We start from the raw sequence: 25,869 nt of genomic DNA, 5'->3' as shown, positions 1-25,869 counted from the left end.
GTGCGTTTGTGTGCATGGATACACAGTATATTTTACGTGTTCCACATTTAACTGTCTCCAGATTCGTGCATGTATTTTTCACAATATAAAGCAGTTTTCCGTAATAGCCCACACTGTTTTTATATAGATGTGTGGCCGTCCGTATTTTCATTGGGTGAAACAGGGCACAGATGGCTCTGGTGTAATCTCTTCAGTATGCTGTCAATCATGCAGAACAAAAAGGGAAAAAAGACAGCAGGAAAGGTCATAAAGATGTGGATTTTATGAGATTATCAAAAGCTACAAGTGCACGTGAGCCAAGTAATCTTTCTTTAATATTGATTCTTTTTTTTTGTTTTTTTTGCTTTCATTTCTTTTTAACAGGTGGCCCCTTAACAATTTATAGACAATACAACAGCAATATCAATCTCTGCAGGTGTGTCCAGGGATTAAACAAAGCTTGAGGCAGGTGGATCATAGCTGCAGTATACACGGTTGAGGTGCAGCTTAGTCCTAACACATCAGCCTCCAGCTGCAGTCACCCACTGCATCGAGCAAACAGGACCTTGACTTTCACATTTATGTTTTGGTGGATACCCACAAGAAGCCAAGTTATTCAAAGAAATCATGTTGTGGCAGGCAACCTGAGAACCTGTTGACATGCACTAAAATACCCTCATTAAATTCACAGGATGTCTCCAAACTCCTTTTCATACGAAACATTGCTCTTCCCTAATTTATAAGAAATGTTTTTACTTAATTTTCTTAGGTTAAGATTAACTCATCCTTTGCTAATTTTAATTGCCAGAAATGACATTACCCAACCTCAAATAAAATAAAAGTCTATGTTAAAATATAATAATTTTTAATTATCCAACAAATCAAAGCTAAAAATCTTTGTGAAATCAAAAACGGCAAAAATAAAACTTTCAACAGAGCAAAGCTCGTGATTTGATGTAATTTCCTGACATTTCTGCAAAGCAGTGCTCAAAATTCAGATTGTTTTCTTGCATTTTATTATTTGACTTTTGTGTCACTGAAAATGTAATGATAAAGACATGTTTACTTCCAAACCCTCAGTAACATCATTAGGCTCCGTGTTGGTGTAGTGGCCATGAGGGGAAACTGCAGATCATGTGACGCGCTTTATTTGGAGAGACATTTTGGGCTGTGTTACACCTGGCACAAATATCTTTGCTAGATTCAGATGGACGCAGTTGTTATTTTCCTGTCGCGCGCCCACGCTGTTAAAATAGCAAATGTGTTTGCAGCCATCTGAATACCCGGAAGCGTATCCGTCTTAAAATGTGGTATGGTCGGGTGTATTGTTGGAGCCTTGCTATCTTGATGCAGCTCAATGTGATTGTACCATTGACAAACAAAAATGTTGTCTTAAGGCAATTTTGAGCACTGCTTTGCAGTATTGCTGTTAATTTAAGGGTGCATTATTAAGATAGCAATATATGCACCTACATAGGTGGGTACACAACCCTAATGCAGTCTGCTTGTTTTATACATAGGGACATATGTGGACATCAGTTAGTCTGAGCACAAGCATATCCGTTTCCTCTGCAGTGACATGTTCTTTTCTATCACTTGGGAAATCTGCCATAAGAGCAATCTGCCAGGATACAAGCTCACATGGCTTTTAAAGGGAATGGGAGATGAAACACACTTTTGATTAATTAAGAGATCAAGTACAACCCCTTTAAACAAAGCTCCTCACTTTGCGTTCGGATTATCTGCAGTAAAATGAGCAAAACTGGATTCGAACACACCCTAAATATTGTCTATTGCTTTACTCAACCCTTACTAAATAAACGGATATGAATGAGTGAAGACTTTTTTGATTTGAATTTGCTGAGCATCACAAACACAAAAGAAACGGTCTCTGAATTGTGCTGCAAGTGTTTTTCTGGGCAAAACACTCACTTTTTGGTTAATTTTTTCACATCATGCCACTTATTGCATGTGGAATAACTTGATTCATTCGACATGTTTAAATTTGTTTTCAGTGGCAGTAAATGACATGAGTCACACATGATTGAGAATATTTGACCCCAGTTAAAACTGATTTTTGTAAACACAAATTTCGCCTTTAGTTTTGTAAATGACCAAAGTGCTGCTGGTGTGGATAGATTTTAAATTACTTTAATATTTCATTTAACATGGCTGCCAGAAAAAAGACCGCAACCACAGCAGAGACAAAAAGGATGACGCCAAAAAAAGAAAAGAAAAGAAAGAACCAAAAAAAACAAAAAAGGAGCTAAATAAATAAAGCTAGATAAAAGTAAAAGAGGACCTCAAATGGCTGCTTTATTTTTCCAAAACTAATCACATCTGGGAGCTTTGATTTGCAGGAAATTAACATCAAAATTACGTCTCAAGGACCTTGGCATCCTGACTTAATTAGAATTTTGCCTTTCACCTTTTCTTTTAAATAAATTAGGCTTACCTATCCTGCATTCTATTTATTCATCCTTCTTTCTTCTTTCTAATCTTGTTTTGCTTAATGATCAGAACCAATTTTTGCTACCTCATTTTGGCCTCTGATTGTTACTCATGTTTTATTTTTAAATCTATAATTCAGATATTCAAGTTCAAAGGGACATCTAGGCAACACTTTGGTGGTCTGCTGCATCTGCACTGCTGAAAAACATGCACACACGGCAAACGCCAAGAGCTCATATTGTTTGGCAATGAGTGACTTTACCTTGATCCGCTAGTTTGATTAAATGATATGCTGGAGATTGAGATGTGGGTGAATTGTGTTCAATCACCAGCCACCATGGTCAGAGGCATTACAGCTGTCAGACCGTCGTGAAGCCAAAGAGCGAGGAGTCCTTGAAGTGAACTAAAGCCTGTTACCAAGCTATAACAACAATAAACTGCTTTAAAACAAGGATTAATGCTGTGTATTGAAGCTCACAGGGTTGTTTAATAGTTTAATTTCTAAGAGGTATCATAAAGGCTTGATATATGGCTGTTATCAAACCATATATGTGATAGCTGCCTTAGCACTGCCGCAGAGACGCACATTCATACACACGTGTAGTAGAATCGTGTTCCGCCCACATCACAAATCCCACTTTAACCCCAGGGTATGCCTACAAATGAATTATACCGTCACCTTTGTGTGAGTTCAGAATATTTATCATCTTTTTGTATTGCTCTCCACAAGAAGAAGAGATAACAGATTGGATTTAATTCAGTGTGAGCGATTCAAGTTTTTTTTTTTTTTCTTACAAATCGCCAGAGTATTCCTCAGTGGTGCAAGAAGAATTCAGATGCCACTACTACAATGTAAAAATACTCCCATTAGATGCAACAGTCCTGCAGTTTATACACTATGAAACTACAGAAGTGTTAACAGTCAAATATATTTAAGTAGCAAAATAAAGATACTGATTCTGTGACGTTATTATTTTGATATTACTGTTACATCAATGTAAAAGTAGCATGTTTCTCTTGTAGCTGTTATTTTCACTCCTACTGTTATCATGTTTTTTATTTATAATTGTAATGTACAAAGTACCCACTAATTATACCTGTCAAACAAGTGAACTGGAGTAAACGTGTATTATTGCCCCATGAAATATAGGGAAATCATTGACTGTAAATACAAGTGAATGTAGTTTCTGGGTCTGAAAGATGAGGCCCACACTGCCACTAAGGGTTGGCTGCAAAAACCCTCTGGCTCCTTAGACTCCCATTTAACTTCTCTCATGAAATATAAAGTGAATACATTTTCCTTGTCCTTATAGTAAAGTTAATTATATACTTGTGGTGTTGCTAGCGAAAGTCACTCCTTTTTATTATTTTTCTGGCAGTCCATCTGACAATAATTCCCTCATTAATAAGAAAATAGGCTTTAAAAAGGTGTTTTTGGGGGGTAGTGTTTGATTGATTGACAGTCCTGTAGTGCAGTTAGGTTATGGGTATCGGTGGGCGGGACGTAGTGTCGTCTGGTTTCCAGTCAAATCAAGTCGGATCCCCTGCTCGCTCCTCCCCGGGTCGTCCAAATATGGTCACTTCTGGCTTTAAACCGCTCAGAACTAACGAATGGCGCTGGCCAAAATCTGAACTCCGGGCTTCATAATAGGTGACTGCACTGTTGGTTGCCACTTAAGTGAAATGGAAATACTTGAAAAAGTAAAGTACAATAATCTGTACAGTACTCGAGTAAATGTGCATTGTTACTTTCTGCTGCTGGTATTGCTGATGTTACATGACTGGAGGATATATGAAAGTACTTACAAGCCCCGCTGTCCTCTGTACTTTGTTCACAGCTACACCCTCCGTGTGGTCGGCAACGGGATCAAAGCTCAGAGCGCCAACCCTGAAGTCAAAGTGAAGGGAGCGGACCCTGTTATAAATCAGATCATTGACAAACTGAAACACATCAATCAGGTGAGACCCTATCCCTTTATTTACAGAAGATTATATAATTTACTTGTTTATTGGGTTTCTCTCTTCCTTCTAAGTCTATATTTCCACCTCTCGTTTTGTCAGACATATGGTAACAGTCTCCTGAGGCAATCTGCCAATTCCCTCTGCTTCTCTGTTGGTTTATGAAACATTCGGTGTCTCTTGTTTTCTTCTCATAAAGCTGAAGCCCTTTACTCTTTTCCTTTAATTCTCCACAAAATTATTCATTTCTATCATTGCTCATATTACCAGAAAGTACCGGCTCATAAAAAACTAGTCTCAAATGCAAAATCATTTCTAGGCAATGAACGGAAAAAATCAATCATTACACATTTAGAAACCCATTTGATCTGGTTTGTGTGTCTTCATATTTACACAATTATTTTTCTGTTCTATGTCAAAATCAATGTTGCTTTTCTATCACCCAATTGGCTTTTATGCACGTTTGTGCTGCTGTGGTTCCTTTCAATGCTGTTTATCTCTCAGGATGATGCGATTAGAGCAGTTCACGGGAGCACTTTCTCTTCTGTAGCTTCAATAACGGTTGCTATAGCTGCCTTTGAGTTGTTGCACTGCAGCAGCAGCAGCAGGAGCTGCACATGTCTGTTGCTTTGGTTTCCCAAGTGGCGTGCTGAAGGCCAGGTCATCCCTCTTGACCTCATGCTGGCACCCCCTCCCTGACTAATTCACACCATCTGTGGGATGTCAGAACACATAAATCTATATCATAACCATTTGAGAGCCCCTGATCCGCCTCATTGACATTCACTATGAATATGTCTTCCAGTCTTTTTGCATTTCAAATGTGCTTCTTCATTTGTCCTTTTTGGTTCTGTGAATATTTAGCTACATGAGACTTCTTTATCTGCTTGAATTCTCAGAAATTGTTGATCTGCTGCACGTGATTTACTGTAAGTACGATGAAACAGATCATGATCATCAACTCAGCCCAGATTATATAATCATGCTTAATCTGCTGAGAACAAGTACTTCAGTGAATGTAATTTTAAACGCTCTGTTTTTTCTTTTGCACATACTCACCTATTTGTGAACCCATTTTCTGTTCATCCCCAGTTCATTTTAATAATTGATCATTTTCCTCTGCCTCATTAGCTTAAAACCTGTCCCTTATGTCCCTGCATGTTCTGTTTTTGGTTACCTTTGTATTAATAATTGATTAGTAGTTAGCGAGTCACTAATTGATCCCTAGAATAATCATATATATCTCCATCAAAGCTAGATTTAACTTCAGCACAGTCATCAGCTTCAAGGGTTATAGATGAAAATCTTCCTCTAATGAAAGTACATTTGTACATTTGAGATGGCAATACCTGTAAAAACAACACTGGCTTTTGATGATTGGCGGAGAGTGGGTTGCCTGCTAATAATATGGTTGGGGGTTGAATCCCCAGTTCTTCCTCTCTACATGTCCTTAGGAAAGACACCAAACTCCAAGTTGCTCCCTATGTTGGCAGGTAGCTCTGCTGCCATGTGTTTGAGTGGGTGAATGGGAGGCAAACTGGAAAGCACTTTGAGAGCACTAAGGTGATAAAGCGCTTTATAAATGCAGACCATTTATCACCTTTTAAGGTATGGTTAGCTCACTGTTGCCTTCATCACATCCAGTGGAGCAGCATTATGATTCGTTTGGAGTTGTGTTTTTGGCCATTTGGTAAATACTCATTCTGTGTCTGTCTTGTTTTACTCTGTCTTTGGTCCCCACCAACTCTTGAGCAAAATATTTGACTCTTTAGCTCCTAAATGCTCCACTGTGTTCACCAGCTTGTTGCTTACTGTGTCTGTCTGATGTTTGTCACTGAGCTGGGAGTGTGCAGAGTTATTTTGTGCTTTTTTTGCTGGTTACAGCAGCCTGCTGTGACCGATAGAGGTTCAGTAAGACTCTAAAGTTTGGATTTAGCCATTAAACAATGCAAGTTTAGGGGCACAACAGAGTGATCATTTCCTGTGAGTTCACCACCTTGACTGAGGGCCCCTCACAGTACACATTTGATCCATAATGTAAACATATTGATGATGTTTTAGTAAACAGGTGCTTGATATCCCGTCCACATTTAACTGACAAAAGACAAGTCCATTCAGATTTTCACTGTTTTCTGACACCGTTAAAGGTTTGTTTACATTATTAGTGATTGTAAACACAACGGATTAACAGCTTAACTTTGTTTTCTATAGTGCTACAAATGAAAAATAGACCGTTTAACATGATGCATGAAATGCAGAAATGTTTATCAGTACGCATGGGTGAAAAATTAGTCATTGATTTTCTTTCCTTTCTCTCTTTTAATCTTTCTTTCTTTCTTTTTCCATTCTCCAAGTTTCATTTGTTTCCATTTAACTTTGAGTTTGTGTGCGTCCATGTGTTCTTTGTGTGAGAAATTGTGTGAACTCATTTGTGGCATCACAAACAAGTAATGAAAAGTGACATTTGGGAACATCATTTGATATGTTGCTCATCATCAGTTTACTCGCAACTGAAAGACAAATCTTTGGTGTGTGTGAAAAAAAACTAACTGAGGTAGGTCTAATTTGTAAAAAAACACAATGTGACATTTCCTTTCAGATTCATGGTTTGTACAAAATTACTGTGCAGAAGTTGTTTTTTAGTTTTTTATTTGCTTCAGTTTTGGAATAATCTCTCTTTGTAATGTCTTAAAGTTCCCTGCCATAATACAAAGGCAATGACAATTTCTGTCAAATGTTTCTCTTTGTAAAAAAAAACCCCAGACAGTTTATTCAGACATGAATAACAAGCAGGGTTTAAAATTAATTGAACATCCAACACTAATTAACTGAAGTCTTAAAAATAAGTTGAGTGACGATTCACTGAAATGTAAATGCATTTACACAGAATTTACACACAAAAGACATAATGAAAAGACACTACAACCTCAACAGAGTTTAAACCAATACATATTTTTTTCTTCCTGTTATGTTGGGTGTTTTCTGTCGGTCTCTAAACAAACCCACAACTGCTATGTAACGACATTGTCAAATTGACACAACTATGGTAGCGCAAAGACAAAGAACAGTTGTATGTTAGGGTTATAGTGTTGCTTTTATAAAATATATTATATGTATTTACATACAATATTTATATTATATTATAATTATGTAATATTTACATGTATTATATATTACAAATATATATAAATATAAAATATATTTATAATGAAACAAAGCTCGTGGCAGTCAGTTGTTTGGTCGGTGGTCAGTTGGTCAGTAGTTCCTGCACTTTGGTTCAGACTGAAATATCTCATTAGTCATCATATTGATTGTTATACAGTTATGTGGGTCCTGACGATGAATCCTAATGGTAATCCACTATCTCCACAGAATTTGCAATTTTTGATTTGGAAAGAAATATTTTGACATCAATTGAATAGATTCTCATAAAATATGGTTTACACATTTATGTCCTCCTCAGGATGAACTGGATTAACTTCAACCCCCCCCAGACTTTTCAGGTAGTGCTTTTGTTAGTCAAAATTTGTATCAGATGCATTTGGTTTATACGTCAATTCTTGCAAAACTGTCTTTGTGTTTAGCGTCTATAAGCAGTTAGCATTGTCATTGTGAGCTTGTTAGCTTGCAGCATTTAGCTCAAAACACTGCAGTGCCTAATAGCCATAGCAGGTAGACTCTTCAGATCAAAAGTCGTAGCATGAGCAACACGTAAGCAGAGCATTAGCTCTGGTTCACCTTTTGAGGTGTTCAGGCCAAGTGGCACCCGACTCCTCCCTCGATTTACCTCTGTGCCCATTTTTGGAATTATTTGGGAGTTTGGGTGGTCGGAGCCACGCACATTGAGCTTCAGTCCTGCTCTTGAGTGAAGTCACAAAGACATTGTCCATTTTTTTTTTATACAGTCTACGTTTCAGGCTCGGTATTAAGTACTGAGTTGTAAGTCATTTGCATTTTGGAAGTTCTCAGAAGAAGTTATGCAGTTGGAAAATACTGTAAAAAAAAAGGCTTTGGTTTCCGTTTACACGTGTATAGCACGAGTAAAATGTGTCACGCTACTTGTGTAAACACCTGGAATGATTAAAATGTCTATCTATTCTGTCAGACGGGCGTGAAATTGAAAAGTGAAGCTGAAATGATTTCTAGGTGTACAAAGTTTAGTCTTGTTTAGACATGGGGGTCAGCGTGAATATGATAACATCATTTGTAACATGAATTATCAAGGAACCTGTATGAAATTACTGAAATTTCCAACCCAGTATGACATTTCTTGGAGCTTAACAACACACATGAAGCTTTCTAATTCATCCACTTTGATACTTTTAAGCAGTTGTTCCAAAAATATCAACAGTTGTTACACCATAACTTAATAATAGCAACCTGAAGATAGTGATAATTGGTTCCGGAGAATACAAATAGTATGCAGCTAAAATGTCAGAGGATGAAAGTGTTTCTTTTAATTAAACAGAATGAAAAACAGGAGCCTTTGTATGAGGTTGATAATGCAGATTTAGCTGTGAAATAAACAATATCTTAATAATTGCAAATGTTAGGTGATTATCATGATCAACTACAATCCTAAAAACATTTAATTGCTTTAAGTCTTAAAATTGTTTCACATCACCTGGATGAAACAAACTTAAGTCGGAGGCAGGAAAAACACCAACTGCAACATTTTTTTTGTAAATTTGTACATTTCAACCACTCATTTATATGTTTAAACTGATAAAGCTGAATCTTAGGTTATAATTTCTGTTCATAACAAATAGATGTATTATAAACAGGCTTTATGTCTCTTGGTAGTACAAGCTTTTTGAGACACAAAACCATCTTCAACAATGTAATACAAACATTGGAGATAATGGTAACCAGATTGCCGTTACGCTCCAGCTTCAAGATTTTGCAGCCATTTTTCAATGGTCAATTTAAAATCAGACAATTTAAAATCTTGTCCAGAAGTGACTGTTTGGATGTGATGGCTATTCAAAAATCAAGTTTACTTGGAAAGAAGTACCCTCAAAAGTGTGATTCAGTAGTTAAAACCCACTTGCCCTTCTGCACAAGTGCTGTTTGCCAGATCTGCATGGTCTGTGCCAGCCCTGCTTCCAGCACATGTAGATGAAATCAAAATAAAGATATTGTGCTGATGGCGGAGGGTAGACGGTGAACCTTGCGGGTTTTATGTGTAGTCATGATGGTAACCATCCAAATGAGTGTTCAATGAGCTGTTTTTGCTGTAAGCTATTCCAAGGTTTTGTTTGGGTTTATGGGAATTCAAGATGCAAATAACAAAAAATGAATTGTACCAACATCTCCGCTACACTCGAGCCAAATTACACTCCATCACTGAGTCAAACAGATTCTCAAAGGGAAGTGCTTTGTTGTGCTGCTTGTAAGCCTCATAACAGTTAATAATGTACTGACTTACAAAATAATTAATCATTGTGTATGCTCTACTCCAAGTTATAGACAAACAGTATTCAAAAGTGTTAGGGAACTGAGATTTACAAATAAGATTAAAAAACGTGATTTATATCTTTTAAAAGTCAAATAGCAAATAGTGTCCATCCTTTTTTTGTCCCTAGAAGCACTGATTTGGAGCTGTATCTTTTCCATTAGACTGATGGACCTAAAAAGAAACCCTCCAGAAATTCTTAAAAAAATGTAAATACCCACAGACCTTTGAAGGAGGAAATCATTTTAGATTGTTGGGCTAGACCAAAAAAGTGGGACCTTTATATATATATTTTTTTTTTACTGTGACCATAAGCTTTTTCCAACATTAACCAAGTAGTTTTCTCTGCCTGAACACGTTAGAAACGGCACCGTTTCAGAAGGCAGCAAAAGTGCTAGAGGGCTGTCTTCCCTGATCAAAAGTGCTATTTTTTTTTTAGTTGAACCTTTTATAACTTTAAAATGTACTGTTTAAGATAATATAACCAATCAACATTGACCACCACATGCCCAAAACTCTACCGCCTCTGCAACATCATCACAATTATCCACCCCCCTGGTCGGCTAATCATCTGCCCTTTAGAGTAGCTGAGCCAACGTTAATGTAAACAAGGTTTCCAGATTAAAATCACAGAGAAGAAAATGGAAGTTGTGAGTGATAGTCAGGTGGAGCCAGACTACAGTTCTTGTGGGGTAAATGGAAGCACTGTCAGTGCTGCAGGCGAGCCAATTGGTGACTGAAGATATTTACATATATAGACATGTAAATGTAGCCAATCAGTGTCATTCAATATGATAATTAATTAATTATTTCATCCCCCCCCAAGCAGGATTCAGCAGGAGTGTAGTGTAAAATTCTCTTCTATAAAATCCATTTGAGAGAACATCGGTGGAGAAACAGTGAGCCAACATAAAAGGCAAGACAAATACAACATGACCTATTAGAGACATAAAACATTAATCTGAAAAAAATTAAGAATACCTATCAGAGTACTTTCTAACTGCAGCAATCACCAAGTACTTTCTATTATTCTAACAGTCAAAAGTTTTAGTTCAGCCACTTAATATTCTCGGTCTATGAACTTTCGTAGAAACATTTGATTGGCATACACCATTACATGATACTATTATGATTGATTGAAAACAATTTATTTTCAACAAGAATTTTAAATGCAGAGGAATATCTTCTAGTGATTCCAGTAATCACTCAAAAAAAACAAACCTGGTGTCCAACAGGTTTATGGTCTGTACTGCATGTTTGTAATGAGTGTTTCTGCTGTGTGTTCAAAATGTGTGGGTGTAGAAATGCTTTTTGTAATAATTGCTAGCATCCAATAATGTATATTAGTAAAGCACATTTGATTATTAATCTGCATTTATTTGCATTTGTTTGATACTTTTAATCAATTTGTATATGGATAGTTACTGAGAGTCGTTGGATGAAAACAAATTCAACTGCTGCCACTGAAATCAGCTTCTGTTTTCAGTTTCAGTATACGATCTTAACAAATAACGACTGTTATATCTTTTTCTCAATGAAAACACCTCACTGGGGACTCTGCCTTATACAAAGAAACCCTGCTGTACCCAGTATTACATTGCTGAGCCCAGAGTTTCTGCAGCGGTTAATGTTTGTAAGACAGCTTGTTAGTTAACATGGCAACTAAAACTCCTGTTTTTATTTCCAAGTCAGAAATATGGAAATTACTTGTGTATTTATACTGGGAGTCAATAGAGGAAGGTGAACTCTTCCAACTGATGTTGTGTCTTGTATTATACATCTGGTACGATTCATTTAGCAGCTTGTGTCTTCACAGTCCTTGAGTCTCGTTTGCATTATCATCTCACCGGGACTTGACTTGCAAATGGGTTGGATTTGCAAATAGTTCTGATTGGCATCTCATTAGCTGCTAAAGTGTTCCACAAGTGTCAGCCTGCGTGTTTGACCTGAATTGTCATTTAACATCAATTCTAAACCGTCATGTTTTATTCCTCTGCTGTTTTTAAAGGTGTTGATTGTACATGTCAGGAGGCACAGAGCACGGTTTTACACAACAGAGAGTCCCAGTAAGGCATGATCATGCTTTACTGACAATGTGGCGGTTCAAAATTGAAACTGGTGCTTGAGAAGGTGGGTGGGTGTTAAATGATGAGTCCTTGAAATCTGAATTTAGTGAATTTATGTGTGGTGGATGAATACTAAATGCAAGAAGAGGAAGTAGTGTGTGTGTGTGTGTGTGTGTGTGTGTGTGTGTGTGTGTGTGTGGTGGGGTGGGGTGTGAAGATTGGGGAAAGTGGAGTGGTTAATGGCAGCTCAGTTTATGACCAGCAAAAACATAAATTACATATACCAGTGCACACGTTCATTCTATTGTACACGAGTGACTGGGTGCACATCTGCGTACGTGTTCACTACAAAGCACACTATACCGGTAAATCACTACAGTATTGGTGCACATTATTAATATAATGAAACTTCTCTTAAAGCATGTGTGCATGAATGCCAAGTTGCCTGTTTGGCTTGAGAGAAAGAAGGAAGTGTACCCTGAAATATGGATGAAAGCAAAAGGTGGAATGCTGTTACGTTTAAAGACATCCTTGTTGGGCATTTTTATGAGGATGAGAATGATGCGTCCATGCAAATGTTGATTTTTTTTGTGTTTTTCATCTACATATCAGAAATGTTCTTTACGATTTCCATTTATTTGCCCCTGACCTTGACTAACTACAGTACAGAAACTGCTCCCAGTTTCCCAAGCATTAAATGGAAATGTAACATTACTATTCCACAGCCGAGACCACAGGAAAACACAAAACAGCAATGCAGCTATTGAAAAATTCGTCCTGCAATCTGGGCGTACAAACTCTAGATTACATCATGTTGCTCATCAGCAGCTCTTTCTTATGAATTATTTGTTGGCTCCTCTCCTCCTTGCCTGTCCTCTCCTCTTGATGTGGTAAAACCCATCAAGAATCTATAAGTAGGCCCTGTCCCTGTGTCTCTCAATCAAAATCAGGGGCAAGCAGCTCCTCACCCAGTCTGCAGGCTGAATTATTTACCAGTCATTGATGTGGTGGTTGACCAGCAGTTTTGCTTGTGAATAATTCATATCCCCTCTCCTCTTAGTCCAAAGGATTAACACTGAGAATATATTCACATTTTATTTGTTGTGCTCTTAAATTTCCATACCACAGTGTGACATGTGTCTGTTATAAAAGTCAATTTAGGGAGCAAAGACAATCTTATTTATAACATCGTCCTGGTGTCGAGATGGAAAAAAGGTTTTAAGAACATTCCCACTGAATACGATGTACACATTCTGTTTGTTTATTTAATTCCTGTTGGTACCCAGCAAGGAATCTGTAAAGGCAGAGATATAAGGACTGTAAGTGACTCTTAATTTGAGACAAATTCACAAACCTGTACCACGATAATTAGTTTTTTATTGTGTCATTCATTATACCCAAGAGGTAAATTCAGTATATAAATACATTCACGGACAAATCTAGCTAAACGGCATGCCGGTAAATACCTTTATCTTAAGTGATTGTATGTTCTTCTGCTTTAAGCACGAGCAGCATAATCCTCCTCGTGTAATCGGCATTTCATTTCTACCACACTGCAAAATCCCATTTGAATAATACATACTTTTACATTTTAACAGCCATCTCTCCTTTGAAATACACTCATGTCTATTTATTTTTACCAATGTGGGAAATGTAATGCAAATGCAATTTGTCAGACAAAATGTTGATTTGAAGTACATTGTTACTAATGATAATAGTTAATATTACAAAAACATTTTCAACAATGTTTGGTGAAAAATGCCCAATGAATTTTCCTATCGTATGTGCTCTGCTAAAGTATGGCTAAGATATGGATGAGTTCAGATAATTGAAAACACTTGGTTAAGGTCCAGAAATGTGGTGCTTATGATTAAAAAATGTAAATCAAGTCTTATTGTTTACTCTCCAGAAATTCTTTTGAAAATCCCATCTGTCAGTACTTTCTGAGGTCCGTATGTACTTTATGACTCTGGCCCAACCCCAATGGCTCCCACTGAGGACATAAGTCTATAAAAATAGGTCACAAATAAATACATAGACAATTTTTTTTCAAAACTAAGCAATTTTCTATAATAGATGTTATATTGTTTTTAGAAAGCGTTAACCTATTTGTTTCCTGATCGGGTATTTGTTGGGAGACTATTTTCAAACACGGATTAATATTCATGGCCGCAGCTCAATGTAAGTGGGATTGTCTGAAAATAAACTATGCCCATTTTCAATGTAATGAAGGACCACGTAGCACACAGATGTGATCTTTTAGAAATACGTTTTGGAGGTCTGGAGGAATAAGCTTAAAAGTATATCAGACTGCATGTGCCGGTGGGATCAGTTTTTCTCTGGTTCTGGTCATTTTTTATGAGAAAAATACAAGCTAATGTCTGAATTATCCTTCAATTTGTTTAAAAAAAACATGTTGAGTCATATGACAACTTGATTCATGATATTATTAAAAGATTCATATTATATTCTAATTTCTACTCTGGCTTGTCACTCACTGACCAGCCACCTCTTTGCTGCTGCTGACACACTGTCAGTGGTACGGCTGAAGAGATGGAGATGGGAAATGACATTGTGTGTCTTGGGAGCCGAGTCACATCCTGACGCTTTTTTTTACTATGACTGGCAAATATGATCGTTGTAAGATCTCTCCCCCACCCTCTGTTTACTGATAGTAGAATATGTTCAAAGAGAATACTAATGAGCTTAAAAATCCATGCACAGCTTGATTCATCTCTTGGATCTCTGAAGGTGTGATTCATTCTGCCAAATGACACCCTGCACCTCTTTAGGAAATGTACCCTGTACATAATCAACAATCTGACTAGAAATGTGTGCGTTAACTTGTCACTGACAGTTCATCTGGAAATTTGAATTCTATGCAGTTTTTTGGGATGGCTGTAGATCTACTAGATTTTGTCGGTGGTGGGAAATATGGACTGGATGGTTGTGCAGGCACGATAAATGTAGCGATAATGCTTTCTCATTTACAAGACGCAGTAACATGGCAGACACCTTGTTCCATTACTGTAGATGCAGCTGAAGCATACACTTCTAATGGTGTGAGATCACAAATTGGAGTTGACAGCTGAGTGAGAATTTTAAACGCTAAATGACAGTGACATTTTCTTTTCTCTGCATGCTGAAACAATACATGGTTTAATCTTTTTAATGACTCTATATAGAGGTTAAACAAACAAAAAAGTTGAATTACTCTTATTTATGTTTTTACTTTTACCTAATTCAGTTTGTTTACTCCAGAGGCAGATTCCAATATCTGTGTTATTAAAACTTGCACTGTGGCACACACAACCTCAAAGAAGACAAAAAAAAAGAAACCATAATTAAGTGATACTTTAGAAATATAACATAATAAACTCAGAATTATCTACTTTGTAGGCACAGTTTTAGTGTCTGTGTATGTTTGTGTGCAATATTCATTAGTCTGACTACATGTGGGAAGAAACTGTCTCAGAAATAGGTGGTATGTGATTTAATGCTCCAGTAGCGTTTTCCAGATGGCAGGAGTGGGGAAAAAAATATGTGTGTGGGCTGCATGACTGGTGTCCTTGATGATGCTTTGGGCTTTCCGTATGCAGCGGGTAATGAAGATATCATAGAGTCGTAGTAGGGCTGTGCCAGTATATTTTTGATGCAGGCTTTACTATGTTTTGCTGCAGCTTCCAGTCCTATACAGTCAAAACTGCCAAATCATATATTGTGATGCAGCTTGTCAGTGTATGCTCTCGGTGCAGTGATGAAAGTTAAGCTAAGACTCGGTTCCCATGCCAAATCTTTTGAGACGCCTCACGAATTGCCGTCTTTGTTGTTATTTCCTGAGCTGGGAGGAAGCAGTTGGTATTATGAAGAATTTTGTGATGTGTGGAGCAGTGAGTTTAAAAGTTTATAAAAAAATATATCAGATGGTTAGGGCTTGTTTGAAGGTAGGGATTGGAGGTTACCAAAGACAGCAAAGGAAAGAGTGTATTTAAATAACAAATAAGTCTCAATTCATCAGTTTATATAGAATTAATATCTATAAAGTAATAACACTAAGATGGCAACTGTGTGAGGCTGCACTTTGGTACAATAGTGCTTTAACGCTCACAAAAACAGCTTTAACACTAATGTTTAGCTGATACAATGTTTACCATGTTAATCGTCTGTAGCATGTTGGCACACTAACATTAGCTCATTAACAGTGAAGACAAAGCACAGCTGAGGCTGCACCGGATGTTTTACAGGTATTGGTGATAAACCAAAGTACTGGACAAAGTAACATTTTGACCTGATGATGACCCCAGAGAAAAGTTCCAGAGATCACAGCAGTCATTAATATTCAACCTCAGGGCACAATGGATAAATTTAATGAGAATCCATCCAATATTGATATTTCAGTCTGGACCAAATAGTGGAATGACTTATAGACCCTTATTATCATCACAGGAGCTGTAAGTCTAGCATTAAAGAAAAAAAAATCCCAACTATATTCAAGTTTTTATTAATCATGTTTGCAGGAGAGATGGTGCTGCTTGGTTGTTGTGAGTTTCAGTGTGCAGTGATTGAATCTGTGAACTGAATTCTTTGTTGTATTTTGTTCATAACTAGTGGTGTGATGGGTGGAATACAGTGTATGTGTGCATGTGTGTTGTGTGTGTGTGTGTGTGTGTGTGTGTGTGTGTGTGTGTGTGTGTGTGTGTGTGTATGTGTGTGTGTGTGTGTGTGTGTGTGTGTGTGTGTGAATGAACAGACAGACTATCCACAATACACTTCCACTTACATATCTTTTAAAAATTATTGTGGGCCTTGAGCCTTGGTTATATGGTTGCAAGTCAAGAGCTGGATGAGCTGCGGGGTCATCGACGTGAGGTTTTGTAACTTACTTAAACATGAAAGCCATTTCTAAATCACTGGTTTGAACGAGCCGCTAGATACTGTTTCATACCGATTTCTGGCTGAACACATCAAATACTTTGCGCAGAATGAAAACCAGCTCAAAATCCTATAAATACACTCACTGTCGGATTCCGACTGTAATAACCACAATATACATTTTCTGTCTTTCTACCCTTATCCTCAACCATGGTTGATATTTTTCTTTACTGAGGGCCTGATATCGAAGAGCTAGTTAACTCATAGTTAAAGGTCATAGTTGCATAAAACAGACTTTTGACTTCATAGTAAAAGTGTGACCACAATAGCTTCTAATTAGATGGGTTCGGTATGTTCACAGCTTTCCCTGTTGGAAACAGTGATCTTTTTTTTCGTGCAGTGTCCAACTTGTGCTTATGGTGTGAAAGCCTTGTATCGGAACTATTGTTACAATCAGCCAGTTACAGTACCAGAGAGAAACTAAACAATTTCAACAGATGAGGGTAATGGAAATGTGTTTACTACAGCATGTTCCTGTTCCTCTTTTACTCTTTCGAATGCTTCAAGTTCAGCTCTTTTTGATTAATTTCTTCCAATTAGATGTGTTTTAACAGATGGATAGAAAGGGTCTTTGACAGTGAAGAACAGACACAGCAAATAAAGACATAAATTAGGAACTACAATGTATCTAATGATAAATAAAGGTAGCCCAGATGTCTATCTCTGTCAAATAAATGCCTACTTCTCTTTTTAGCTCAGATTAGAACAGTTGTATCCAAATTGTTGGGCACCTCTGGGCAAACTTCATATTTCATATCTGGAAGATGGTTTAAAAACATCTGTGAACTTAAAGTTAACTTCAAGGAAGGGTGGGTGAAAATTCATATATCAAGAGCAGAAATACTGGTTATAAAATGTGTTTGCAAGCTGTAATACCTTTCAAAGGGCATGGGAAGTGCAAACCTAAGGTGGCCAAACTTTCTGTGTTCCACAATTACTGTTTGATGTATTTTTTGTGATAATGAAATAAAATATAACAATGCATGAATTTGTAGAAAGGGTTTTTGTCATTATCTCATGTAGTGTTAGCTCTAAATTAGTGCAGCAATTTAAAAAAAGAAGAAAACGTCCAATTAGTAGGGGATCTCTGTTCACAAAATTCATAGTGTGCAGTAGTGCAGTTTATTAGCAGATAGGCGGTCTTGTTTGTGAAAAGAGTAATTTGTATTATTTGGTCATCACTACCTCTCCACACTGCAATAACAGCCAGAGTCCTACCCAAGGGGACCTACCCAGACTGTGAACAAATCAAAGCACCTGTCTCCCAGCCAGTGTTGGACAAAACCCCATGCCATTCTCAGAAGAGAGACTAATAACACTGTTAGGCAATTCAGGTTCGCTTCATTGTGTGTCAGAAAGAGCAGTGCGGCTGCTCAATAGAATCAAACACAGAGCAGTTACTCCCCCGGCCCAGAAAAGCAAAAGAATCGACTAAGCCTGTTGATTGACGGGCTCAGCCAAACATGACTAATGTTTCCTCAGCTTGGGAACAAATGAGTTTGTTGTGAAATATTATTAGCTAATAAGAATTGATTATTTAATTAATACTGTTTGATACAAATCAAGTCATCTGTCAGAAACCTCACATACCAAAAGGTTTTCTTTTAAAACTTGTCAGTTTTAAAAGGGTCTGGTCAAACAGTTTGTTTATGGATGTCTGTGCTTCATGATTTACAGCTTTGGCAACATTACTGAAGCCAGTTTGCTCGGTTATTATCCCTCTCTTATCTACTCTTTTGTGTTTTTTCATCTCCTGTTTATGTCTTTTCATTGTAGATCATGTTCATCTAACAACGTTTAAGGTTATGGCTGGCAATATACAGTTTTTGTTATTGCCAACAAATTCCATGAAAAGATTAAAACCAATAATGTGTTAGTCTTTACCTCAATACTTTCAGAATTTTCCAACTTGCTGTGAAGCTCATTGGTTTCTTTTGAAGAACTTTGAAGTCTAGAAACACAGGTCATGTATACTTTTATCTAAGGTACAATAATTTCCTGAAAAGTTTGGAATTGTGGTATATTTTCAGTTGTAGATTTGTTGTGAGTTGTTGAATTGTACAACAGCGGAATGGTGTGTATGGGATCAGCTTAAAATTAAATACAATACCCATTAATCGTGACAGTAGCACCCACTATTGTGTTTTAAAGTTTTTAGACAACAGTAGAAGTCCACAGCATGGAGAGATAAGATACGAGGTGCGATCAAAAAGGTCCAAGAATGAGCACAGTTCAAATATGTGCATGTAGCAGAGGAAATAAAAAGCTTTTGTGCAGAATTACTCCCAGTTATGTCACTTGATTAACATCAGCACCTGAGTTACATGCGTTTTTTTGACCACTGGTATGTGTGATTTTGCATTTCATCATGGCTTTGAGCAGAGGACCAGATTTAGGTAACGTCTTTAAACTTTTTGATCGCACCTTGCATACCAAGCTCTGGCGACACAGTTTGTTTGTAAGATCAATTAATTTGTTGATAATATATAAAAAAAAATTAATATCACAAGCCTTATCCCTAATTTTTGGTTCCTGTTCTTCTCACGTGTTTTCATGACAAGTCACCTGCAGGAGTGACCTGGCAACAACAGATTTGCATTTGGTCAATTCAATAAATTAGAAAATGTTTCTGATTATCAAAGTTTCACATGAGTGGAACTGAAGTCAAGTCAACTCTCCAGGGATTCTCCTCTTCTATCAAAGTGTCTGGAGTATAAAGTTGTGACCTGACACTTGACTGAAGTTCATGCGATTGAAATAATCCGTGTGTGAGGGAAAGTAGCTCTTTTTCCTCACACACATGCACACAGGTGTATTTTTACATACTTATCTCTCAACCTTTTAACTTATGCAATTGATAAATAGGTGAATTTTAAAGCTCAGCTTGCATATTGTTTCCCATGTGCAGATTGATTATTGCAAGATGCTGTTTCTCTCAAAAATGGTTTCAGAGTTACCTGCCTTTGAACTCCACATACTCAGCCCTCGAGCAGTGCCCCACCTCCTGGACTTGGATGCACAAAGTTCAAATTCAGTCAAACCCCCTGGGCAGGATGATCTCAGGCACCACAGAAAACCATTATTTACATACATAACATTTTAAACATTTTGTCATGTTTCTGACATAATTGGAAAATCTTGCCAATTACACATGGTGGGAAGCTTTAAATTGCCCAAAATCCCTTTTTTTTTATGTCACATTTAGCAGAAGATGGTGCAGACAGACACAGACATGGCAGCAACACTGGCACTTTCCTCTCCCATGCATGAACCACAGGAGTAACTAATTAGCATAGGCACTACCTTCCTGATCAACATAAAGCATTCTCTCTTGTTTCCAATGACGCCCCATGAATTTAAATGAGCCAATTAGCGTATGCATTTCCCCTGGTGTCGAGTTCACAAAGTCTTTGATTGAGATTCTGCTGCACAGCAATACGGCAGTAAGTTTAGCTGCCCTGCCATCCTGATGAAGGATGAGTGTCATGTAACTCATACTATGGACTCATTTAAGTGTAGTTCATAGGTGGTGGTATTCAGAATAATTGTCAGTACTGTCAGTTAGTTTATTAAACAATAATTCAACAGTCTACAAGAGTGCATTTGAGGCTTATTCTTCTGGTTTTTAAAAAACAAACTAGAAAGGGAATTTAACTAAATATTTTTTTTTTATGTTAAAAGCACTTTTAGAAAATACTATCAGGTCTGTAGAAATCAGAGCAGCCATGTTTATTTGAAGAAAAGCCTTTTGCTGTGCAGTTATTGCATAGATTCATCATGTTTTATTACTCGAGGACTGTGGCTGACTGGCAACAGAATAGGCAGCTATCTTGCATTTTCTCATCTTTTTTCTCTTCATTTTCACCAAGATGACCTTATTTACAGTGTCCAGCTGTAGATATTGGATGTGGCTATGTTATGTATATATAATGCTTCTTGCAGCGTGGGCACATAAACTCGGAGTGAAAACCTATTCACACCAATTCCCCTGTTAAAAAAATGTGGATTTTTATTTATTTTTTAACAATTTATTTTTTATTTTTTGTGTGTCTTTTCCCAACCAGCTGTTGCAGGGAAAGTCCATCCCTAAACTGGGGTCGCTGGACCAGATTGAAACAGGAAGTGGAGATGTAGAGGGCCGTTACAGCGGGGACTGTGATGATGAAGACGGTTGTGATGGTTCAGGTGGTGGCGAGGTGAAGAGGAAAGTCTCCAGAGTCTCCAAATGTAAGTCTAATCCTTTTTTAATTTTATTGATCAGTCAACGAAAGGGCTGTGAAAGGACAATGTTTCCCAGCAGTCGTTACTCAAGCACCCATATATTGCTGGAAGAAGGCAGAGTTAAATGGCGAGAAAATAACATTTGTGGGGGAATGGGTACTTTTACTCTGCAGAAATGGGTATAAAATTCAATTTTGTATGTATGTTTGGGTGTGTTTAGTATTTACTGGACTGTGAACTTATTGGTATTAACTGACAGAAGTCTTTGCGCTTACTTGCACAGTGACGGCAGATTGAAAGTAGCTGGTTGCTAAATCTGGTGCAATGCATCTCGTCTCTTTGTACGAGAATAAGAACGTGATCCTTGACAAATAAATGTAGTAAACGGGTTTTAAAACTTTTAACACTGACTTATGATAAATCAGTAACAATACAGGAAGGATAATCAATTTTTAAAAAGCACATCAGATCAAAAGAACCAAATATGAGTGAAACTAAAAAGCAATAACTACAGTATACCATAACAAGTGATATATATGTATCTTTGTGCTATTTAATTTATAAGGCACATGTTAATTTCTGCCTTTTACCCATCGGCCTTTTTAAAGCTGCAGGATCTTAAAAAAGGAAAACTAGGGAAGACATTCAAAGGTGCACCTGAGTAATACTATATTTTAATAAGACTTGCACCAGTCTCCATTTTATGACAGCAATAATAATAGTCATTAAAGATAATAGTTGCTATGGGGACATTATTGCAATCAAGGCCTGTTACTTTAAAAATTATTGCTCCTCAGTGGATCAGTAACCCCTGATGAATCACAGCGGCAGAGCTCTCCTCTACATTTTGTTACCTTTCACACTCTCCTTTCAGCACATGGATTCCTCCTTTCCTCTATCCTCTACTCTCCATCAGGCATGCTAACAACGTGATTAATCACTTCTCTCATTTTGCCTATGGCGACAGTGGGTAAGGGAGGGAGGGGTCATCCAAACAAGCCATTCTATCCGTGTAAATGTTTCCTCTACTGCTTGTCAGTCTGACTTGAGGCTTCAGCAACTCAGGCTCAGAGAAGACACTTAACAATCGCTCATCTGAGGCTGTGGGGGGGCGCTGACATTTATCACCCGTTACAGAAGAGCCGCCCTTTCCTTGTCATAGGCCAGATCAGCCTGTCTCCCATATTTATGACCCACTGTCTGCTGTGACCTCTGTCAAGCATCTGTCCGCTGCTGGCTGACCCTCACACAAACACTGAGGATTCCCCACCTGAACCAGACCTCTGGTCAGTCCCTGCAGGACTCAACACTTATAGACTACAAAGGTTTGTCTTATACATAGATCTAATGCAAGTCTTTTTCATGGGGTTTTATTGTTGTGTAAAATTAAATGAACAATTGAACAGGGAGCCAGTGACAAAAAACATGATGTTTAGTCTGACAAACAAAAATTGTCTTTTAAAAATAATAAATCAGTCTATTGTTTTTCTTAATTATAAAATTGTTAAAATGTTATCTTTGTCTTTTGCACAGTCTCACAAAAGATTAATACAGGAGGTTTGATCCAAGACACCTCTGCAACTGGTAGGAGTGAATATAGGTCACAGATAACCCACTGTCATTGGATCATTCTCCATCAGCACTGTTTGATACTGAAGTAGACACAAAACAAAGAAAATGTAACTGATAAATGGCACATGTTAAAACTTGTTTGTTAAACCCTCATTTGACCAATGGTATAAGTGTTATTCATGAATAAACACTTGGTCATTGCTATACTCAAGAACTAGTCGACTAATGTAGTTAGCAGACTGAATTTTTCTCATGCAATACACATAAGTCTTGTTGCTGATTAAATTAGTTTAGATACTTTGTTTTGGTCTAAACATATTGATTAGAGCAATAGGAGTTGAAGAAGGCACAAATATCTGTTATAGAGTTACAGCAATCCCGTAATGGTAACTGAATGGATCATAGAAACCCGTCTTCACTGAGCCAATGATTGCCAAACCACTACCAGAAGAGGGTTGCAAAGCATTGTCCATCATGCCACATACAGTCTGATCCCATGCACACTGATGATAATGTCACATGTATTATGCATGCCGTTTAAGGCTTAATGCTTTGTTTGTGTTTGTTTTCCATTAAACAACACAAGTAAGAAAAACAACATACTACTACCAGGAGGATTTTAATTTTATTTTTAAACCGGTTTTAATTGGATTATTCGGCTCTATTTAAACGTGGCTAATCTTCTTGATGGATGATGCAATTCATTTAGTGTTATTTGCTGCTACTATTACAGTTTTGAGTTTAGTATAGCTATGAAAACTTCTTGTAGCAACCCAGTTAATATATTGTCTGTCATTAAATTAAATCTGTATTTACATCTAACCAAACACACGTCAAACAATTAGAGCTGAATCTAACTTTTAATAACATTACTCCCACTGGAAATATTAACAAGTGAACAAAATCACAGGCAGAACAAGTCAGATAAATGTACTGTATGTGGAGTGATAGTTTGTGTTCTGATCTGTTTTGCAGTGTTTATACAGTAAAGTCTTTTTTTTTTTTTTTTTTTTTTTATCTACATAGAAGATGTAAGACTATTTAATGTACCTTTTTCCAGCTGCCATTTTATGACGAGCCTGGCAGTCTATCAAAGTAAATTGAGCACAGTGATGTGCTATCTCATCGTCGGATACAGAGCTTAAAGACCATGTATAATTTAATTTGATTTTTTTTTCTCTGCAATTATTCATAATCCTTCTCCTTTGTGCCTTTGATGTTTATCAGCAGAACATGCTGACGATAGATCAGTGTGATAAGGAAATCAAATGGGATCAGCTCAATACTGACAATACAAGCCTGATTTAAGGGATTATCCTCATTATGCAGAATTACTGTTGTGTGAAAATATTATGTGTGTGACAAGAGGCAACAATGTGAGCGGTGCATCCTTCAGAAATTTCAAGGATTTTTGAACATTTAGTTATTGCGGGAAAGTAGTGTTTACTGCGTTGTTTGGTATTTACTGCATTGCGCTCGAGAAGGCTGGTTTGGAAAACAACAAATGGGCTAATCAGGGTTTTCTTGTGTAAACCCAGAGAATGATTGAAAGCACACAGTGAAAATCAAAGATTGATTTACTTCACCGTGTTCAACATGGAGGGGAACTGACTTCTTACAGCTCATCAGTTGACACCGACACAAAAAACTCAGGAATCCAAGACATGGCAAACAGAGCATGTATCAGGGATCTTTCATGCATTTTCTTCTCACTTCAGGCTGTGCTTTTACGGTTGGCGCTCACCTGCCTGTTGGTTCAGCAAACACACACATTTGACTTTTCCTCCTTAATTAAATAACATGAACATTTAACAGTAATGAGCACCTCAATGTCAAAACTATTATAAGATCACAGTGTTGTGTATTGCAGCCTGTTGCAGAGCATGTAAAGCATCATAACCACAATTACAATTAGAATACACATAATTGGAATACTCATTAACAAAAGCTACACTGTATCTCATGCCTGTCTGTGGAGCGGTTTCAGTTCAGGCTGTGTGTGCTTTGTGAAATTCCTTTCATGTATTTATTGTACTAATTCAGAACTGTGCAATTAGACACCTTTACACTCCCAAAGAACAGTGAGAAGATTAGTTTCAGCTTTGACATCCTAATGCGCCTAAAGAGTCTCAAGTTGTTGGGATGTGAAAATTCACGATTGCAGCCCTTCTTTATGATTGAGTCTGATGAGAAAATTATACACCTGGTTTCATCACATAAGGACCTCCTCTAGCTCATCTTTGAATGTGATAAATCTAGTTTTGCCATTTAGTTATTAGTCAATGCATGGTGCAAGATAACAACTTACAAGGTTACAGACATGCAATGGCTCTGTGGAGCTGTGCTGTTAAGCTGTTAATGTAAGTATATTGTTTGCGTGGCCACCATCTTAGTTTAGTGTTTTGGTGTACTAACATCTTATATTTCTCAAAATGCAACTAAGACTGATGGAAATATCACTAGTTTTAGCTTCTATTTAGTCATCAACCAAATTATTGTATGTGAATTTTGGCCTGATTTTGACACTAGAGGAAAAGTCAACAAAGTAAATATAGTTCATCCTAAAGGAACATGAATGCAAGTGTCAAATTTCATGGCAATCACTCGAAAGCATGAATGTAAATCTGAAAGAATAATTCAACTATTCACCAAAAATCATGATTTGACTGGGAACCATAAATGTCTCTACTGGTTTTATTCAAATCTTTTAAAAAAGATCAGGGATTTCCAACCTTAGTCCATTCAGGGCTAATTTGACAAAATGAGAACCACTAATGTACATTTAGAGTTACATGTGTTCATATATTACGTCAAGACACTCACTTATTTCCAAACCGAACTACCTGAATTACATTCTTTATTGTGTAAACAGTCATCAGTCAATCATATCCAAGACCCATATGTTGCACTGAAACATCCAAAATTCACGTCCCCAGTGTGTCAAATCTATTTTCTGTGTCCTCATATTTCAAATTCAGTTAGTCAAACTCACAGAATGACCCTCTAAATTACAACTCTTATAGATAACAAGGTTTTATTTTACTTAGATGTTGTTATCATTGCATTCTTTGTCAACACATCACTGGGTTAAAAAAATTACAGGACTGCTTGGTAAAGGTTCTACATTTTCTGGCTCTATCAGGCTCCAGAAATGTTGTGAATGCTGTTTATATTTTAGCTTCATACTCTCTGTAGTGCTTATACTGAACAGTAACGGATACAGCCATGTAGGCG

At 37.2% G+C, this 25,869-nt stretch overlaps 1 protein-coding gene across 1 annotated transcript in view; it reads left to right on the top strand.

The window, feature by feature from the left end:
* Positions 1 to 25,869, top strand: part of gpc5a (glypican 5a) — a 122,258-nt gene that overhangs the window by 53,140 nt on the left and 43,249 nt on the right. Inside the window, exons 7-8 of the mRNA XM_069173365.1 lie at positions 4,269 to 4,389; positions 20,907 to 21,069. Of these exons, the coding sequence (XP_069029466.1) occupies positions 4,269 to 4,389; positions 20,907 to 21,069 (284 nt within the window). The remainder of the gene's footprint in view (positions 1 to 4,268; positions 4,390 to 20,906; positions 21,070 to 25,869) is intronic.

The sequence above is a fragment of the Embiotoca jacksoni genome, unplaced genomic scaffold (assembly GCF_022577435.1).
Source record: "Embiotoca jacksoni isolate LCO1_2020_lvr unplaced genomic scaffold, fEmbJac1.0.p SCAF_6, whole genome shotgun sequence".
NCBI lineage: Eukaryota > Metazoa > Chordata > Actinopteri > Embiotocidae > Embiotoca > Embiotoca jacksoni.
Note: the sequence above shows the minus strand (reverse complement) of the source record. Positions and strands in the feature narration are given on the sequence as shown.